Below are 21660 nucleotides of genomic sequence, written 5' to 3'. Positions count from 1 at the left end.
CTGATAGCTGTATCAGAGTTAGAGTCACATTCACACAAAATGCACACATTCATCGTCGCACAGATATATAGACACATCAGGTACATGCACATGGGCTTACACAAATAAAGATGCGTGAACAGCTACTGAACTTACATGTTTGGCCCTCGCTGGCTTGCGGATCCCCTTCCCCATCAGCATACATTGCTACCACGTTGACAGAATACTTTGTATCTGGTTGCAGACGTTGCAAGAGCACATTGTTGGTGTTTCCGGGCACCACAACCTGAACAGCGAACAGTGGATCCACATCAGCATATACACAATCACAAAAAAAGGATCAGAGTCCAGAAACCCACAGCCAACGTTCATATTGCAGTCAGATGGCAACTTACTAACTTGCCAATGAGTGAAGCCAAACTGATCACACAGTCATTTTTAGTTTTAGATTATCACAAAGTGCACTGAAGCTCAGCTAAATGAATCAGTCAGAAACGTTCCTTACTATACTGGTGCCTGGGTAATGGTGACTTACATATTGAGGGGGTTGGGTTCCAGTCAGTGGTGCATAAACCACCCTGTACTGCTGCACAGGCCCCGGTGCACTGGTCCAGCGAACATTCAGACTGTTTGGTGATGGGTTGAAGACTTGAACATTTCCAGGTGCCCCACGGATTACTAGACATAGGAAGAAAGACTGCATTACAGTTATGACAAACACACACACACACACAAACACACACACACTCTCTCTCTCTCTTTAATCATGCAGCTCAACACATTTTGTTGGTCAAAATGAAGAGGGGAGAATTTCCTGCTTTATTCACTTGTGAATCATGGGTGTTGCTGTCTGGGCCAGCGTTTATTGCCTTTGAGAAGGTGGTGGTGAGAGAATAGCTACCTCTGTGTAACTTCTGGAGTTCCAAATGCCATTGCTGTGTCTTGAGATGACAATGAGGTCACAAAGTGGGCTAGGATGGGATACATTGCACAATCAAAGCACTATTATCCCCTTTATTAATGGGAGACAAAGGAGTGATAATAAGGAAATCAATGCTCCCTTGATGGTATATGTTTAGATCAATTCGATCTTTCTCTTGTCTGCTGGAACATTTTGCAAACCTCTTTTGAAAACAGGATTGGGCTTGACTGAAACAATGTTAAAAATCATGCACTGACTTGACTAGACCGATACACTGGTCAAATTGGCAAAACATTGATCACCTCCAGTGCCCATAGAATTTGCCCCTGCATATGACATGGCCTAGGCAAAAGTGAGGATGGCAGATGCTGGAAACCAGAGTTTAGATCGGAGTGGTGCTGGAAAAGCACAGCAGGTCAGGCAGCATCTGAGGTCCTGCTCCTCAGATGCTGCTTGACCTGCTGTGCTTTTCCAGCACCACTCTGATCTAAACATATGACATGGCCTGCAGATGGCTGGAGTGCACTTCCCCTTCTCAACGGGATGCTGAGACTCCCATCTTCACACACACTGCTGTGGTTCAAGGTGAAAGTCAATGTTGATGAAAGCAATCCCCAATTAATGTCAACCATAATGATAACCACATCCCAAGAACTGGAAATTCATCACTCAGCAATTGACATAAGAGCATAAAGACTAGAAGCAGGAGTTGGCCATTCAGCTTCCCAAATGCCCTTCCGACATAGAATACAACCAAGGCTGATCTCTTCTCGGCCTCAACTCTACATTCCTGACCGCTATCCAAAACTAACTAAACATCTGCTCTCCCTTCCTTAAATTTACCTAATGTCCTGTGGTCCACCACATTCTGGGGGGAAGGGAATTCCACAAAGGATGGCACGGTGACTCAGAGGTTACCTCACACCACCAGCAACCCAGGTTCAATTTCCCCCTTGGGTGTCTGGCTGAGCAGAGTTTGCACAATCTTCCCGTGTCTGTGCGGGTTTCCTCCCACAGTCCAGGTTAGACCATTCTAAATTGCCTGTCGTGTCCAGGGATGTGCAGGCTAAGTAGATTAGCCATGGGAAATGCAAGGTTACATGGACAGGGTAGGGGGTGGGACTGGGTGGGATCTTATCGAAGGGTCAACGTGGACTCAATGGGCCAAATGGCCTGCTTCAATACTGTCGGGATTCTATGATTCACCACCCTTTAAGAGAAATCATTTCTGCTATGCTCTGTTTTAAGCTACCCAGCTTTTGACCTGAAGAAAAGCAAACTATCTGCTTTAGGCCATGATCTGACTGAGCACTTACATGTTCTCCCAGTACTGGATCTACGAGCACCTTCGCCTTCGCTGTAGACAGGAACCACTGTCACTTTGTAAGGTGTATCCGGATTCAGGCTCCTAAGGACCGCGTTGTGTGTATTTCCTGGCACAGTGACCTGGCAAAATAAAGGCAACACAACTCAGCACCATCTGCAAATATTATTGGATGGAATTCAGTTGTGCCACAGTGTTGTTAATGTACTAATAGTCCATTAGAGTGTAAATTCAATTCTCTCAATGATTTGGAGACACCGGTGTTGGACTGGGGTGTACAAAGTTAAAAATCACATAGCACCAGGTTATAGTCCAACAGCTCTAGCTTTCAGAGCACTGCTCAAGGAGAACCATTCCGAAAGCTAGTGCTTCCAAATAAACCTGTTGGACTATAACCTGGTGCTGTGTGATTTTTAAATCTCTCAACGGGCAGCCTCAACTCAGTTTCAAATAAAAAATAAATATAAACATTTGATCCCAGTTAAAGTGATCATGAGACTGTCTGTCCACTTGTAAACGTTGCTTCACTCAGGCCCTTTAGGGAAGGAAACTTGTTGAAGTTACCCATTCTGGGTCTCCATGTGACTCCAGTACCATATCAGCCTTAATCAGCCAATGAAGTAGATTAGCAGTTGAATCAGATTATTAAGAAGGGCAATAAATGCTACACTTACCTGTGATGACCCACATACTAAGAATAAAGTTTTATTGCTCATTAACTTCTTAATTAACAAGAAGAGCTTCCTGTGCACTAATTGGTTGACAGTGAACTTATATCTAACTTATTTCAATGGCTGTAAAGTATAGCATACAAATAGCAGCTCTTTCTTTCTATATAAAGCTCAGTGCCTTTATTAATTCTTGTAATTAAGTTCAAAATCAAAAACAAAAGAGGAGCTGGGAGCTTCAAGTTCATGGAACTTTGCAAGGACAGTCAATGGTTTCAAAAGAAAATTCAAATGGGTGTCGACAGTTGAAGGAAATAAACTCACTAGACAATGAGCATCAAGTAGAACAATGGAGAGCATGGGCTTAATGGAGTGAATGGCCTTTTTTTGTGCAGTGATGACTTTGTGATTACACTTATACCTCTGGGTCCTAAGTCCTATTTACAGAAAACTCCGTACAGCTACTCAAGGAGGAGAAAGTATTCTAGAAGTGTGCATAGCAACATGAATAAGTCCTCAGACATAAACAAACATCATTTCAAACCCTTGGGATGAAGCTCCTGGGTCTCACAGTGCTGCTGTGAATTTGACAGAGATCCTATTCATGCAAGGAAGCAAGGACTGATTTCCCCGAATTTCCAGCTGTAAGGCAGTAACCTTTCTACAGACCAGAAGAAATAGGATCACGAGTCGGCCATCTAGCCCCTTTAGCCTGCCCTCCCATTCAAGGGGATCACAACTGTTCTGAGATTCCTCACACTCACTTTCTTGCCCTTTCCCCATAACCCTTGATTCCTCCACTGATCAAGAATCCATTTGTGTCAGTCTCAAGTATACGCAAGGACTCTGACATCCCTGACATTTGTTTGACAGAGTGTCATTGGTATAGGGACTAAATAAGAGATTAACAGATAGCATAAGCAGTCATAGTGAAATGTGTGGTGCGTTTCCTACTCAATCACCATCAGATTGTGCGTGCACACCCTCAATCTCCCTGATTCCACTATCGTCAATCACACCTTTGATGGCTCAGTGGTTAGCACTGTGCTAGGGACCTGGGTTCAATTCGAACCTCAGGTCTGTGTGGAGTTTTCACATTTTCTCTGCGTCCACGCGGATTTCCCCTAGGTGCTCCGGTTTTCTCCCACAAAGGATGCGCAGATTATGTGGATTGGCCATGGAAAGTACAGGGTTGCAGGGAAGGGGGTTGGGTTGGGATAGAATGCTTTTTAGAAGGGCAGTGTGGATTCAGTGACCAAGTAGCCTGTTTCCACACTTTAGGGATTCTATAATTCAACTGTTTGGGCCTGAAGCCCTGGAATTCCTTCCATTAGTGTCTCTGCTGTACTTACCCCTCTCTCCTCCTTGAGCACATTCCTTAAAACCTACCACTTTCACCAAGGTTTGTTTTTACAATATTTGCGTGAGTCAGTGTCAACATTTTTTGGATCGTATTCCTGTGAAGCACCTTGGGAAGGTTTCCCAGCATTAACGGCGCTATGGAAATGCCACTTGATGTTGTTGACTATCGCTACATTGCATCTGCAGTAAGCCCTGAGCTACATTTAGCAATGAACTACACTGAGTTGTGATGCTCACCACTTCTTCATTTCCAACTCCAGTTGTTGGAACATAATGAATCTTATAGCGACGTACAACTCCTTCAGCAGGATCCCAGATCACATTGAGCGAGCTCGTTGTTGGGTTGTACACTCTGAGATTTCGAACAGAAGCAAGTGGCTCTGAAAAACACAAACGTTTCAGATGGTTTTATATGAAGGGCCTAGACAGAGCTCTCAAATGCTCCCTTGATTTCCGCTGTGCGCTGCCAACTTGTTTCTCCCAACATAAACCATGGTTTCAAATAGAGTCCATCAGCATAGAGGAGCAGGCAATGATTCCCAGTCTGTACTGAGTGAGTAACTTACAATGGGAGATGTGATCAGAGAGCTAGATGTGGTCTTCACACCCTCAGAGGTATCAAGTTCCACTCTCAGAAAGCATGGAATGAGGCCATTCAGTTCTCAATGGAGGGCTAAATGATGAAGGGACATAGATTTAAAGTGAGGAGATTTGAGGAGATTTGAGGAAACACCTTTACACCGAGAGGGTGTGTGAATCTGGAACTCAGTGCCTGTAAGGGTGGGAGACACAGAAATCCTCATCACATTTCAGAAGGATTTAGATGTACACTTGTGATGCCAAGGCATACAAGGCTATGGGTCAAATGCTGGAAGCAGGTTTAGAATAATCAGGTAACTGTTTCTGACTGGTGCAGAAACGAAGGCCAGTCTTTTCACCGTGCTTAGAGATCTGTACAATGCTATGAGAGCATACACAAGGCTTATGGGCATCAACTCTAAAGGGATAAGGTGAAAACCGGGAAATCTGAAGTATCTTTAGGAAATTGTTGGGACATCAGGACATCTAATGAAAACGAGGACTGTCCTGGCTAAACCACATTGACTCTGGAACTGTTATCGAGTAAATGACTGATCCGACACCAGTAGCTACCGGGTGCCATTCATATTTGCCACAAGCAAGCTACATAGCCTGCAAAGGAGTGGGGAGGAGGCCATTCAACCCATCAAGCCTGCTATACCTCAAAGTACATCTGTACTTCAACCTCCTTTTCCACCTTTGTTTGCTCTGGATTCACCCACCAGATGGATAATTTGGAAAATACGAATGCGTAGACATCCGCTTCTGCAAATCCCAGGAGTTTTTTATGTCACTGGCATACGTGGAGACAAAAATTACAGCAGATGCTGGAATCCAAGGTAGACCAGCATGAGACTGGAAGAACACAGCAAGCCCGGCAGCATCAGGAGGTTGAGAAGTCAACGTTTCAGATATAACACTTCTTCAGGGCTGAGGGTGGGTATCAGGGGAGATCCAGATAAAGGGAGGGGCGGAGGAGGGTTTTGGGTGGGGAGAGGGGCAGGGTGGTGAGGTAGGGATAGGTGAACACAGGTAGAGGGTATGGCCTGGTTGGTCGATGGGAGGAATTAATCCAATCGGTAGCTGGAAGGAAGGGTCAGTCAGAGGAATGGAAGGGAAGGGGAAGGGCTGGGGAGGGAGGTTATTTGACATTGGAGAACTCAATGTTGAGTCCTCCAGGCTGTAGGCTGCCTAGGTGGAAGATGAGGTGTTGCTCCCCCAATTTGCGATCTGATTCGCTGTGGCAATGGAGGAGGCCACGGATGGTCATTTTGGAGAGGCAGTGGGAAGGGCAATTGAAATGGGCGGTGAGAGGTCAGGTGAGGCAGCAATGCTAACCACTGGGCCACCATGCCGCCCTCAAAAAAGATCTCAAATCTTTTAAACAAACTGCATCAGTCCTCAGGGATTTGAGTGGGCGGGGGTGGGGTAGGGCAAGCATTCTGAAACCTGAGTGACTCTTCATTCCTGCTTAATACTGCACAACCGTTGTGAACAAAAGCACCCCCTCATCATTCAGGAATGTGAATGCATGGCCCACTTGGCACTGCAGTGTACTACTGGGGTTTGATTGGAGCTGCTGTGACATAAACTGAGGTCCTTTCGGATGGGGAATAAATGATCTTGTGGCATATTTTGATGAAAATCTCCACTGTCACCTTTTTCTCAGTCATCTCTGGGACATGGGCAATGCTGGGGCAGCATTAATTGCCCATCCATAATTGCCCTTGAGAAGATGGTGGCGAGCTGCTTTCTTGAACCGCTGCAGTCCACATTTTAGAGGTTGACCCACAATGCCCTTAGGGACAGAGTTCCAGGATTTTGACCCAGTGACACTGAAGGAACAGCGATATATTTCCAAGGGAGGATAGTGATTGACTTGGAGGGGAACTTGCAGGTGGTGGTTTTCCTGCATATCTGCTGCTCTTGACTTTCTACATGTAAGTGGTTGTGGATTTGGAAGGTGCTGTCTGAGAATCTTTCTAGAATTTCTGCAGTGCGTCTTGTAGATAGTACACACTGCTGCTACTGAGCACCAGTGATGATTGGAGTGGATGGTTGTGGATGTGGTGACAATCAAGTGGACCTCTTTGGCCTGGATGGTGTCAGGCTTCTTGAGTGTTGTTTGAGTTGCCCCCATTCAGGCAGGTGGGGAGTAGTCCATCACACTCCTGACTTGTGCCTTGTAGATGGTGGCCAGGTTTTGAAAAGTCAGGAGGTAAGTTACCTAGTCAACAGTTATCCATCAACTGTCACTAATGATACCAATTGACTGTTTCTTTATCTCATTGCTGATTGTGACAAGTTGTGCAAAAAGAAGCTGCTGCATTTTGTGTATTACAGAAGTGAAATGGTGACTACACTTCAAAAGTATTTAATTGGCTCCAAAATACTTTGGAATGTCCTGAGGTTGTAAAAGGCACTAATTAAATGAATATTCTTTCTTCTAAAGGAACAACATCACCTGTTTTGATTTACACTCCATCCTATTGCTAAGAAACCAGAAAGTTTACTTGCCTTTCCCAACGTAACCATACACTGAGCGGGTGGTTTCAATAACTTCTCCACAAAATGCCCCAAATCCCTTTCCCAATCAGCACGGCCTGCTGCTGATTTATTCAAAACACACTCCACTATTTGGTTTCCTTACTCCCAAACTAATTATTTTACATTTAGAAGAACCAATTATTTTCTTGAGCTCCTTTTGAAGGAGGCTGTGAGATTGATGCCAAATAGCAACTAGTTTGTGCTATGGATTTTGGATCACTTTGATGTTTCACTCAGGCAAGTTGAAAATTCCATTCCACTGCAGGACACGTGTGGAGGAAGAGGCAGAATTCTATTCCATCAGCCCAAGAAAGAATTGAGAAGCAACTGAGGCTTTAGAAAGGGACATTATTATTTTGAAAATTAGGTTATCAAGTATTAATGAAGAGCAGGGAATTTTGAATATAAAGCTAAATAACTTCTGATTTCGAACTTCACTCACCCAGTGTAAATAGTTAAATACATGATATAAATCCACCCAATTGTGATACTCTGTTGGGCCAATGATCAAGCCCGCCCCTTTCTTGTTAGGTTAGTATTGAGGAGAGATGTTTGGACAGAATGATGGACCGTACCAAGGAGCTGAATGATCTACATGTGCTACTAAAGTCAAAGATCACAGAGATACTGCCCATTTTTAAAATTAATTCATTGGATACAAAGGTCACTGGCTAATCCAGCTTTTAGTGCCCATTACCATTTACCCTCCAGAAGGTGATGGTGAGCGGCTTTCATGAACCACTGCAGTCTTTGGGATATAGGAGCATTCACAGTATTTTTAGGGAGAGAGCTCCATGGTGTTGACATAAAGCAGTGATATATTTCCAATTCAGGATGGTATGTGGCTTCAAGTGGAACTTGCTGCTGGTGGTGTTCCCATGTATCTGCTTTCCCTTGACCTTCTGATTGGTATAGGTCCTGGGTTTGCAAAATGCTGCTGAAAGTGCCTTGGTGAATTACTACAGTGTCCAGCAGATGTTACACACTGCTGACGCTGAGCATCAGTGATGGAGGAAGCAAAATCGGAAGATGGCAGATGCAGTGCCAATCAAACAGGATACTTTGGAAACAGTTTGTTGGAGTTCCACACCTCTGGGCAAGTGGGGAGTATTCTATCACACTCCTGAATTGTGCCCTGTAGATGGTGGACAGGCTTTGAGGATCAGGGAGCTGGGTTCCTCTCTGGACAATTCCCAGTCTTTGAGTAATCCTTGTAACCGCAGTATACAGTATTTATATGGCTGGTCTAGTTCAGTTTTTGAACTCTCAGGTGATGTAATTTCTCCTCCCCAACCTCCCACCCAATCCCCAACCACCATTCCCCACCCCCCACCTCCCTCCACCCCCCCCCCCCCCCCCCCCCCCCCCTCCCCCGACCCCTACACTGAGCAATCATGTGCAAGGTTATCGAACATACTTGTTCTGCCATTTCCAATGATCTGTCCCCCATCTCCAGCTCTAGAGACAGATACCACTTTGATTGAGTAAGGAGTGTCTGGATCCAGGTTCTGCAGCACCACGCTGTTCTGTCTGGCACCCACAGTGACCTTGAAGAGAAATAAATCCTTGAGTTAAATATTCAATGGATATGGAAACATAGAAAATCAGAGCAGGAGTAGGCCCTTTGAGCTTGTTCCACCATTCAATATGATCATGGCTGATCATCCAAATCAATATCCTGTTTCTGATTTCTCTCTATGATCCCTTCAGGCCTATAAACTGCATCTAAATCCTTCAGTGTTTCAGCCTCAATCATATTCCATGCCAGAGAATTCCACAGACTCACCACTCTCTGGATGAAGACATTTCTCCCATTTCAATCCTCAATGACCCACCCCATATCCTGCAATTCTTGATTCTGGATTGTCCAGTCATTGGAATATCCTTCCTCAATTATCCTGAATGATCTGTAAAGAAGGGTAACTGAAGAAAGGAATGCCTGGCTTTTGCAGTCCCAGGAATTGGGGCCTCCCACACTGTCCATCACTGCAAACATGGAGCTCAGACTGGGCAGCAGCTTAGCAGTATCATTCTCAGTCCTAGGTCAGACAAAATTCAGCCCAATGTGGTACTAATGGAATGCCACATTATTGTAGAACATGAAAGATTATGGGCAAAGTGTTGGAAAGTGCTGGGATTCAAATAGGTGGATGTTTGATGATTGGTGCAAATTCCATGGACTGATGGGCCCCTTTCTGTGATGTCAAAAACTCCATGACTCAATTATGATTGGAGATGCCATCTATCAAATAAGATCCAAAGGCATTCTGTCTCCTCTGGTGAAAATAAAAGATTCTATTGTACTACTTGAAAGAACAACCTTCTGGCATCATAGATTATATATTTTCCTCAACCAATATCAATAACGTGGGGGTGCTGGTGTTGGACTAGGGTGGACAAAGGTACAATCACACAACACCAGGTTATAGTCCAACAGGTATCAATACCAATAAAACAGCTCACCTGGTCATGTATGCTTCGCTTTTTGTGGGATCCTGCTGTGCACAGAATGAGAGCCATGTGACTTGCAGAGACTACAATATCTAATTGGCTGTAAAGCATTGTGACACATCCTGAGGTTGTGAAACAATTCTTTCTCTCAGACATTGAATGTCCAAAATCCAGCCTTAAAAATGTTTTATGTCACAGCGAAGAAAGCGTCCAGAGCCAAGTCTGGATATGAAACCATTTTGAAAAAAGCTCCCTCTTGACTACTTCAAATGCTTCTGCCACCTTCAAGAAAAATTTTCCAATGCCATCCTGTGTCAATGGGGCATTGCTGGTCTAATATTCAGACAGTCACTATCCTTGGGTTTTAATTAAATGTGAAGGAGCTTGGGGATATGTTGAGGTTGTCAGCCCTTTTGGGTCCAACGCTGTCACATCATTTCACACTGGCAGAGGCAGGCTCTCTGGTAGACAGATTCTATAATCCTGTACCATTTGTGGGCTACCTCAAACCGGACACTGCTGCCAATCTGCCAGCGAGCCATCTGGAAGTTATTACATTTTTGTTTCTCAACAGTAAACAGCTCCTTGCTGTTTCTGGGAGTGATATTACAGAGCAGGCTGTCGTTCCCATTTTCTAAGTTGAAAAAGTTCATGATAAATGGTCGCTGTGTGCAATATAAATGCAAAAATGTGTGAACTCCAAAACATCAAACCTTAGATGTTCTTAATTGCAGCTAATTTCTCAAATGTAACTGAAAACGCCTGGGTTTTAAATGTGGATTAAAGTCTACCTTCTTTGTTATATCCAGTCAGGGTGTAACTTTTATGGGGTGTACTAAGGTTATTTCAGAAAGAAGCAGAATTGTGAGAAATTGTGCTGTTGGCATTCTGGCAGTCACCTGGAGAGACATTATTGATTTTTTTCGTACAACATGAAGACAATGAGAGTTTTAAAAACAAACCTCTTGAATGGATTTGTCTTAGATGACCTACAAGTCTGCTTTGCATAAAGAACATGGTGCAATGCAACATAACCCAGTACAATGGGTCACTGAAGATTAGTTAAAACCTCGCTATTCTTGACAGATTAGATACTAACTCAAACAAAAACATCAAAAGGTTAGCCATAACACAAGGAAAGTAATCCAATTTACTGGAAAACAATTTATTGGCACACAGCAAACAGTAACTGGTGTTTTCCATTTTATGTTTTTTCAAACTGAGTCTGAGAAAGGCTTGTTGGTACTGATACATGAACTATTCAGTAAAGGAACACACGCGAATGTTTGAATCTATCGAGTGAGTTAGTCAATACAATTTACAAAAGGAATGTTAGACTGTGGATTCTTCTTAACATCCATTCCTCCTTTATTCTGTCATGGGGTGTCAATGGTAGAGCCAGTATATTTTGTTTGCCCCGAAATACCCCAAATTGAATGGCTTACCAGGGATTGTAGAGCATTTCAGTCCATAGCCAGAGTATATTGGGGCAGCATGGTGACTCAGTGGTTAGCACTGCCACCTCACAGAGCCAGGATCTGGGTTTGATTCCACCCTTGGGCAACTATCTGTATGGCGTTTTCTCTCTGTGTCTGCGTGGGTTTCCCCAGGGTACACTGATTTCCTCCCACAGTCCAAAGATGTGCTGGTGAGGTGGATTGGCCATGCTAAATTGTCCATAGTGTCCAGCGGTGTGCAGGCTAGATGGATTAGTCATAAAATGTGCAGAGTCACAGAGATGAGGTGGGTCTGAGAGGGATGTTGTTCAAAGGCTCAGTGTGGACTTGCTGGGCTGAATGGCCTAATTCCACACTGTAGGGATTCTGTGATAACATATTCCTCTGCAATTATTCAGGCTATTAGAAGGTATCATTGGCAGTTTCTGAAGGTTAAACATAGTAATTATTTGATGAAGCAAGAGTGTGTCAAATGATTTCGCAAATTGTAGAAAGTCCAAGCCTCCAAGAAGGAAGGGTGTGATTGACTATCCAATCTCCAATGCCTTGAGTAAATCCTGTTATGGAAAGCTGGGAGTGTCTGCTGGCTGCAGATGGAACATTGAGTCAGAAAACAGGCTGAGGCTTTCATCAATGATCTAAGTCTAGGTCGTGTGATGTCACCTTGTCCAGAATAGAACAGACCATATGGTTCACACTGATAAGCAAGTTCAGAGGAGGTTTGAAGATATTTAAAATCAATCTGTGATAACTCTAGAGCTGAAACAGGAAGACTGTGTAAGGTACAACATCTGGTTTACACTTTGATTCTACTCTCTTGCAAAGTCACAGGAATAATGTCAAGAGGTATGTATTTAGCTCACAAGGCGACATTAATATAATCCCGATTAATTTAATGAATGATGACCGCTTTGAATATAAACTAGAGTGCTTTTAAGATTACATGAGTAATCAGAGATATGTGTGTGGTGGATGCAGCATATTTGGAAGGAACATGTGGATTTGAAACAATGTTTTGTAAAGCTCCCAGAAATAACATTTTCCCTTATTTCCAACTTGGGTCACTTTCAGTGAAATGAATATAGATTTCTCTGATTAACAAACTAACTCAATTATGCTGGAATCATGTGAATACCAGGATAATTGAAAGGAAGAAAGGTGTTTTTTTTTCTCATTTTCTTTGATACTATGGTCTGGAAAAGGAGTTGGCTTTGATCCAAGAGCACTCGTGTTTACGGACAGAATCAGTACTGATTCAAAATGATGCTTCAACAATTGTTCTTTTTTTGGGAAATTGGTAACAGCACAGGAGGTGGTCATTTGGCTGATTGTGTCTGCACCAGCTCTGTAAACAAGGTACTCTGAGAGGAGGTACTGCAGATGCTGGAGATTAGAGTCAAGATTAGAGTTGCGCTGGGAAAGCACAGCAGGTCAGGCAGCATCCAAGGAGCAGGAAAATTGACGGTTTGGGCAAAAGCTCATTCCTGATGAAGGGATTTTGCCCGAAACATCGATTTTCCTGCTCCTCGGATGCTGCCTGACCTGCTGTGCTTTCCCAGCACCACTCTGATCTCGACCCCAATCTACTCTGAGAGTCCATTCTGCTGTGCTGTATTTGTTAGCCTGTTCATTTTAACACCAATGGATGATCTCAGTGCCTTCTTTCCATAATCCTGTGCAAATTGAAACAGTGGTTTAAAAAAAATAGCCTGTTGGTAATGATTAAATGGGGTGTTACTGTAATGAACTGGAATCAACCCCTTCCTCTGATACTAAAAATAAGACATCTGCTAAAACAGAGAAACTTGAAACAGATGTGTTTAGTATCTGCACAGGGTAATGTTTGTACCCCCCGCTTCGATTTTTAAACAATTCTATAAAAGCCTCAACAATGTACAACAACGAAAAACTTATTCTGACGATTCGCATTAAGACCTGATTGTGGATAATGTAAGATCTCCTTGCTAGTTGCATGGCAATCGTATAAAAGCAACTTAAGGGATCTGCAAATAATTTTGAATGTAAAAGCAACTGTGTAATAATAACTCATTAATCTGTAATCACATGTGTGTCATTGCATTTGGGGCTGTCAAGTTCCAAGATATTGCAACTGATTACCAAAAACCTGTTTCAGGACGATTTCCCTCAACACATGAAGGAGTTGAACTAGATTTCAATCTATTCCTTTGGTCCCCTGAACGAGCACTGACATTGACTTGCAACAACTATTACCAAAAGAAGCCTATGGTTAACTTATGTAATTAAAACTGCATTATAGTCAAGGGAATTAATGTCATCAATTACATTCTTTTCTAATTGCCTGGAAAATTATGTCACATTTTTGTTTCAATAGGTTTGGCTCCATACCCATGCAGTTCACAGAATCATAGAATCCCTACAGTGTGAAATCAGGCCATTCGGCCAATCGAGTTAGATTAGATTTTAGATTACTTACAGAGTGGAAACAGGCCCTTCGGCCCAACAAGTCCACACCGCCCCGCCGAAGCGCAACCCATACCCCTACATCTACCACTGCACCTAACACTACGGGCAATTTAGCATGGCCAATTCACCTGATCTGCACATCTTTGGACTGTGGGAGGAAACCGGAGCACCCAGAGGAAACCCATGCAGACACGGGGAGAATGTGCAAACTCCACACAGTCAGTCGCCTGAGGCGGGAATTGATCCCAGGTCTCTGGCGCTGTGAGGCAGCAGTGCTAACCACTGTGCCACCGTGCCGCCCGACCCTCCAATTATACCAACCCTCCAAAAGAGTGTCCCAAACAGACCCACTATAACCCTGCATTTCTCATGGCTAATCCGCACAGCCTGCACATCCCTGGACACTAGGGGCACTTTAGCATGGCCAATCCACCTAACCTGCACATCTTTGGACAAAAATAGGAATGAGCAGAGCTGGCAGCCTCTATGGAGAGAAATCAAAGTTCATATTCTTGTCGAGTGACTCTTCCTCAGACATCAGTACTCTGGACTGTGGGAGGAAACTAGAGCACCTTTGTTCAGGCCATTCAGCCCATTGCTGGTTCTCCCTCACTTTGTCAGACATGGAAGCTTTTTTCCTCCCAGTGACAGCTTTCCTATCAGTCCCTGGATTCTGGGATCCAGATAAGTCAGTTACCATACCATTATCCACCCTGTATCACTGCTTCATACGGACTCTAACCAACAAAAAGACAGACAAGAATCATGAAGACAATTGAGATTACCGTTTCATCAATGGGGTCTCCGGTCATGGGAGCGTAGATAACCCGATAACCCCGGACTCGACCAATGGCAGGGTCCCACTTCACTGTCAGGCTGTGAGATGTGGCGTTGTACACTTGGAGGTTACGAGGGGGAGTGGGAGTGGCTGAAGAGTAAATAGACATCATGAGTATTAATGCCATTTCCTCCCTCTTAGAGTCACGGAAACAGAACCTTTGTTCCAACTCATTCATGCTGACCAGATATCTTAACCTCATCTAGTCTCATTTGCCAGAACTTGGTCCATATCGCTCTCAACCCTTCCTAACCATATACACATCAAGATGCCTTTTAAAAGCTGTAATTGTACCAGCCTCCACCACTTCCTCTGGCAGCTCATTCCATACATGCATCACCCTCTGTGTGAAAACGTTACCCCTTAGGTCCCTTTTATATCTTTCCCCTTTCATCCTTTAGAAAAAGATAAAAGATCCTGATAGCATTAGCATCTTTCACGAGCTTAGGACATTCACACTCCACAACCTTCTGAAGTGAAGTCAATGTAGGAAATGCAGCAGCCAATTTACACACAGTAAAATCCCATAAACAGCAAGGTGATAACAACCAGATTATTTGTTTTTCCATGATTTTGATTCAGAAAGCATAAGCCAGAATACCAGAGAAAAATCCTTGCATCTTACTTTGAACTAATATCATGGGCTTTTTCCCATTCATTGGAGGGTTATTAAGTACAAGATCTAATGGAAAGATGGGATCTCAGACAGTGCAGTACTGGGCAGTGTGAACGTCAGCCAGAATGATGAGCTCGGAGGTTGGAAATTTTCAATTTCTGGCCAAGCAGACCAGCTTTACAATAAAGCTGCTTCTTAATTGCAATAACATGCCTCAGGCTCACCTTTTCAGAACAGCCTCTGTTGTAACACATAGGCATTTGTGTGTGCGTGTCTCTCCAGGCACCTCCACAGCATCTCTCTCAGTGAGCAATGCCAAAATCAGTGCCAGACTTGGAGTGGTTATTGTATGCAGCAGCCTTACTCACTAACAACAGTACTCCAGCTGTCAAAACGCATTTCACGTCAGATTTTCTAAGGCAACAGATGGATTCACTAAGTTGGGTTTGAATATTGGATCATTACATCCTCCTCAGTCATCCACAATTACACTTTGTATTTTGTAAAATACTTTAGCAACACAGTAGATAGGTAATTTGCATGTTCATGGGAAAACTCCTGGCAAACATTTACTATTGAATTCCTGAAGAACTCCACTGCAGTTCTGTGGAGCCCATTTGGCCCATCAAGCCTGTTCCATCATTTTACCAGTTCGCATGGTGCTTATAGTGGACAAACACTTGAAAGGGAATATATTTGCAGTGTCATAAGGAAAAATAAAGTGGCACAAGCAATGTGGATAACTCATTCAAACAGCCGTTCCAGGCAAAGATGAGATGAATGGTCTCTTCTAGTACTGCAAGACCTACAATTTTATTTAATCCAGATGACAGTTACATCATGGACCGTACATTTATGAATGAGGAAAAGAAACAGATTGCAAACATGTTTTTGCATAAAGGCAGTGTTCCATTTATATGATCATTCACAATAATCCTTGTTCAGTATTTTCATTCATGATATCAAGGTAAAGGTGAGTCCCAGGAGGGGTCTGAGCCCACAGGAGGCAAGGATCAAAGGGAGAAATTACAATTGTTTTGGTATCTTCATGCTGCTCCCTTGGAGGAACATGTAAAGCATCAGAAGGAGGAACAGGTTGAGTAACAACCTGACAGATTGAAATTTTACTGGTTCCTCTGTGGTTCTGATAATCTTTCTCCGAGCCTGGGGACCTTAGTCTCACCAGAACCTAGGGAAGGAAGTAGTGCACTCATCCAGCTGATGGAGGTAAAAGATCATTTGGAAATTCCGAGGAATTTTGGTGTACAGGCACTGGAATGTCTGGAACTGGGTTCATTTAAATTCAGAAACAGCAGTTCTCCCAGAAAGAAACTCCTTACAGACCCGGAGATAAACATGGCAGTCTGATACTCTGATTCACATTTTTTGTAAGCAGAGATTTACCAATGAAAGTAACAGAAACTGAACACTTACAGGGTGTAATTGGAATCGTCTTGGGCACTAAAAAAAAAATTAAAAGAGGGCATTTGTTAATATCAGGTGTTTTCTTTAAAGTAGAGCAAAAATCTGGTCGACATTCAGAACTCGTTAAATTCTCAAATTTATAGTCACAGTGAACGAAATTCTGAAGAAGGCTCACTGGATCCAAAACATTAACTCTGCTTTCTCTCGACAACTGCTGCCAGACCTTCTGAGTTTCCCCAGCAATAGAATAAAGCCATAGAAACCCTACAGTACGGAAGCAGGCCATTGCAGCCTATTGAGTCTACTAGGTATCTCTGAAGAGCATTCCACCCAGACACGCTCCCCACAACCACCCCATCTCTGTAACCTAATGGCTAATCCACTTCGCCTGCACTTATCTGGACACTATGGGCATTTTCCTATTCCCAATCGACCTAACTTGCACATCTTTGGACTTTAGTACTTTTATTGTGCTGTGCAACTTTGGAAGAATATGGCAGAAAGCTTGGCAAGAGAGACAAGATAAAAGTGACCTAAGAAAATGATAATAACACTCAGCAGGTCTGGCAATGGCTGAGGCAAAAAAATAGTGTTAACTTTTCAGGTGGATAACCTTTCATCCAAACTGGTAAATCTAAGTTTTTAAAAGGCTTTAAGCAGGTTTAAAGGAGACAGGGGCAGAAACACAAGGGAAAGTAATTGATCAGCTAGAGGAGACGTGAAATTAAATAATGAAAGAGTTGGTTGAGCAAGTGCTGGGACAAGTAAAGAAATAAGACAAGCTGCTATTCAAAAGCAAAACTGAAAAAAAATTATTTAAAGGAGAAAACTTCAAAGAAAAACAAAGCAAAATGGAGGGAGTGACTGTGGTCCAACATTGCTGAATTCAAAGTTAGTTGTGGAAGGCTAAAAGGTGTCGAACTGAAGGTTGAGTTGCTGCTTGTTAAGCTTACATTGAGCTCCATTCGAACAGTGCAGGAGCCCAAGGACAGCAAAGTCAGTGAAAGAGCAGGGCCAAATTGATACTAGGAGATATAAGGAAAAATTTCAGAAACTGGAATGAAGTAGAATTCTCACTGGGAAAATAGAGTCGGGGTGGGGGCAACAGACTGAAGTAAATCCTCATGAAAGCTTATTTAACACACCAGTAAACACAGGTCTAAGCAACAGGGATGTGCATCACTGGAACAAAAACGGAACTTTGTGAAAAACATCAACATGGCCAGCAGCAGCGGTGGAGAGAAAGCAGAGTTAATGTTTTGGGTCCGGTGATCCTTCTTCAGAGCTGTTCCAAAGAAGCGTCACTGGACCCGAAACATTAACTCTGCTTCACCAATGCTGCCAGACCAGCTGAGATTGTCCAGAAATGTGTTTTTGTTTCAGATTCCCAGCATCTGCAGTTCTTTGCATTTTTGTTCATTGTGTATCAGCAGATCATGAACAGCATGAGATAGTGAGGTTGAATTCCTTCAAATGGGACACACTAATTAAGACTGATTGCCTTTCCAATCACCTTATTTGCTTCTATCAAAACACATGGTCTGGTATTGTTTAGCGTTTCATAAAAACAAACATCAATGATTAACGATCTGATGTCATCCAATAAAGTTAACATGGGACAATCTAGATGGAATGCATCAAGAAAATATCAACTGATTATCACATAATGGAAAAAGTGAGGACTGCAGATGCTGGAGATCAGGGTAGAAGAGGGTGGTGCTGGAAAAGCACAGCAGGTCAGGCAGCATGAGTTTTGGGCATGAGCCCTTCATCAGGAATGAGGCTTGTGGGACCGTGGGCTGAGAGATAAATGGGAGGGGGATGGGGGCTGGGGAGAAGATAGCATGAATGCGATAGGTAGATGAAGATGGGGGAGAAGGTGATAGGTCAGAGAGGAGGGTGGAGCAGATAGATAGGAAAGACAATGGACAGGTCAAGAGGGTGGTGCTGAGTTAGAGGCCTGGGACTGGGATCAGATGGGGGAAGGGGAAATGGGAAACTGGTGAAATACAAATGAATCCTGTGTGGTTGCAGGGATCCAAGCTCGAAGATGAGGCATTCTGCCTCCAGGCATCGGGTGGTTAGGGTTTGGCAATGGAGGAGGTCAAGGACCTGCATGTCCTTGGTGGAGTGGGAGGGGGAGTTGAAGTGTTCAGCCACAGGACGGTGGGGTTGATTGGTGTGGGTGTCCCAGAGATGTTCTCTGAAAAGATCTGCAAGTTGGCATCCTGTACTCCCAACGTAAAGGAGACCACATCGGGTGTAACAGGTACAGTAGATGACATTGGTGGAGGTACAGGTAAATTTCTGTTGGTGTGGAAGGACCTTTTGCAGCCTTGGGTGGAGGTGAGTGGGCAAGTGCAGGTTTTAAACTTCATGCGGTGGCAAGGGAAGGTGCTGGGAATAGGTTGACAAGGGAGTCGAGGAGGGAATGGTCTCTCTGGAATGCTGATAGGGGTGGGGAGGGAAATAGATCCCTTGTGGTGGGGTCTATTTGTAGGTGGCAAAAGTGGCAGAGGATGATGTGATGTATATGGAGGTTGGTGGGGTGGAAGGTGAGGACCAGTGGGTTCCATCCTTATCCAAAGGTCATAATCCCAAGATAGGCAGACAGTACAACTGGAGCCAACATTTTCTCGACAAGGAGGAGATAATGAATTTGATGGTGGGGGATATTGGCTCATTATATTCGAGACAGGCAGAAAAACTGTGTTAACATTTCAGATCGATAACCTTTCACCCAAACTGGTAAAGCTAAGCTGTTGAAAGGCTTTAAACTTCGATGAGGAATAGATTACTGAGGGGTTGGATCTCTTCCCCCTCCCTGACCACCACTATCAAGTGCCTGTTTCCAAACCACAATAGCAGAAGCAAGGATAGGGGAAAAAGGAAAAGCCTGACGAAGATGTTTTTGTGCTAAAGACTTACATGTGCGCTGGGAGCCAAGGAGATCTTCGCTTTCCATCTCATCTGGGTAGATGGCAGTAAGCGAGACATCGTATAAGGTGTCAGGAGTCAGGCTGTCTAAAACTTGGCTGTTGTCCTCGCCATTTATAATCATCTAGACAGAACAAGCATCAACACAAAGGTCAATAGGGTGTCAGAGCCAGGAACCAATTTTCTTTCTGAAACCTCATTTTCCTAATGAAATGGGAGGCTTCAATTTGATATCATCCAGGCAACTACAGTAATCATACGCTGAATTTATTAACCTCTGACTGCAGCCACTGTCCCAAGTGTCATCTGAAATATTTCTGGTGAAAATATAATTGAATGGAACAATTTGGAATGATCTGCTCAGTGAATAAATACTTTTATGTAGTTGATTCAACTAGGCCCAACATCGCTAATGCACAATGGTCAAAATCAATTTGTGTAGCCATAATATGAATGCACAGGTAAAGAATATGTTTATGGATTTTGCTACAAGTGATTGAAAGGACTCTTCCCATTGTGATGTATGTCAATTTTAATATCATTTATTTTTAGGTTTAATTTGAAAATTAGTGACATATGGATTTTTCGGTGTGTCTGAAGTGTTTAATTTACAAGCATTTTTGTCACCATGATTAGATTAGATTACTTACAGTGTGGAAACAGGCCCTTCGGCCCAACAAGTCCACACCAACCTGCCGAAGCGCAACCCACCCAGACCCATTCCCCTACACCTAACACTACGGGCAATTGAGAATGACCAATTCACCTGACCTGCACATTTTTGGATTGTGGGAAGAAGCCCACGCAGACACAGGGAGAATGTGCAAACTCCACACAGGGAGTCACCTGAGGTGGGAATTGAACCCAGGTCTCTGGTGCTGTGAGGCAGCAGTGCTAACCACTGTGCCACCGTGCCGCCCTTTTCTTTTAAAATAACATGATTGTGAAGTAGCTCTCAAAAGACGTGTGTTTTTGTGTACATTTGAAGAGCTTGCGACTAGGTAAGATGAACAACTGTGCATCAGGGTTCCCTTTCAAAATTTCTGAATGTGTATTTCTTTTCAAGTCTAGGGGAAAGACCAATAATTTGAAAATAAAGGGGTTTTTTCAGTTTCATTCTGGGGGAGGTCTGCAGAAGTCTTTGGACAAGGATGACTCTCCACAAACCTCAACAGGTTCATCCAGTCTGTGCTAAAGGACCAAACTAGTCCCTTCCTGGTACAGTAGGGATGTGGAGGTGCCAGTGTTGGACTGGGGTGGACAAAGTCAGAAGTCACACAACACTAGGTTATATTGGAACAGGTTTATTTGAAATCACAAGCTTTCGTAACACTGCTCTCCTGACTTCACTTGACGAAGGAGCAGCGCTCCAAAAGCTTGTGATTCCAAATAAACCTGTTGGACTATAACCTGGCATCGGGTTACTTCTGACTTGGTACAGCCAGGTATTGGGGTTTACTATAAATTTTCTCATTCCCCATCCTATCCAAAAGCCTGTTCACACACATGGATTTTGGGTTGAAAATAGGATTGAATACTGTTGTGAGTCCCATCACAGTGAATGGCTCATTGGCATTCCCAGTCATTATTATATGAGCCAGTTGAGATGGATTCGCTGAGCTGGAATTCAGCAGAGTATGAAATTCATCTGCAAACAATGGAAGGGATAACAAAAACCTGAGCAACATCAATGGTGTACAGCAGGAACATTTCCACACATCTAAAGATCTGTCCATCTGCAATTTGCATCACATTCACCTCTTTAAGGGGAAATCAAAATGATAACAGGAGCAGAAAGCACTGATCTCCTCACCTCTTTTCTTTCCCCTCCTCCAGATGGAACCCAGGAGAGTCTGTAGAGGGCAACATCCCTTGCTCCATGATCCCAGTGGACACGGAAACGCCTCTCCCCGATGTCGGTGAAGCGTAGGTTTGATGGAGCTGGGACAACCACTGTAGTGAGAGAAAACAGAAGCTGTGGGACCTTAAATGTACATGACATGAGCACTGATAACAGGATCATGGCCCAGTAGAATAGTCAGGAAAGGAAGCAGAATACAAGAAAACGTTTCAAGATACTGTCACTGTTATCTGATGTTCTAACACAAAT

General features: G+C 43.5%; 1 protein-coding gene across 1 annotated transcript in view; it reads right to left on the bottom strand.

Moving 5' to 3' along the window:
- The window catches only part of col12a1a (collagen, type XII, alpha 1a), a 267414-nt gene that overhangs the window by 135741 nt on the left and 110013 nt on the right, over positions 1-21660 (bottom strand). The window contains exons 27-35 of the mRNA XM_072580290.1: positions 21364-21503; positions 19542-19674; positions 16623-16649; positions 14520-14662; positions 8799-8928; positions 4493-4635; positions 2218-2347; positions 515-657; positions 136-265 (exon numbers count right to left, since the gene is read on the bottom strand). Coding sequence (XP_072436391.1) covers positions 136-265; positions 515-657; positions 2218-2347; positions 4493-4635; positions 8799-8928; positions 14520-14662; positions 16623-16649; positions 19542-19674; positions 21364-21503 — 1119 coding nt within the window. The remainder of the gene's footprint in view (positions 1-135; positions 266-514; positions 658-2217; positions 2348-4492; positions 4636-8798; positions 8929-14519; positions 14663-16622; positions 16650-19541; positions 19675-21363; positions 21504-21660) is intronic.

This window comes from Chiloscyllium punctatum, chromosome 11 (assembly GCF_047496795.1).
Source record: "Chiloscyllium punctatum isolate Juve2018m chromosome 11, sChiPun1.3, whole genome shotgun sequence".
NCBI lineage: Eukaryota > Metazoa > Chordata > Chondrichthyes > Orectolobiformes > Hemiscylliidae > Chiloscyllium > Chiloscyllium punctatum.
This window is presented reverse-complemented; position numbering and strand designations above follow the sequence as displayed.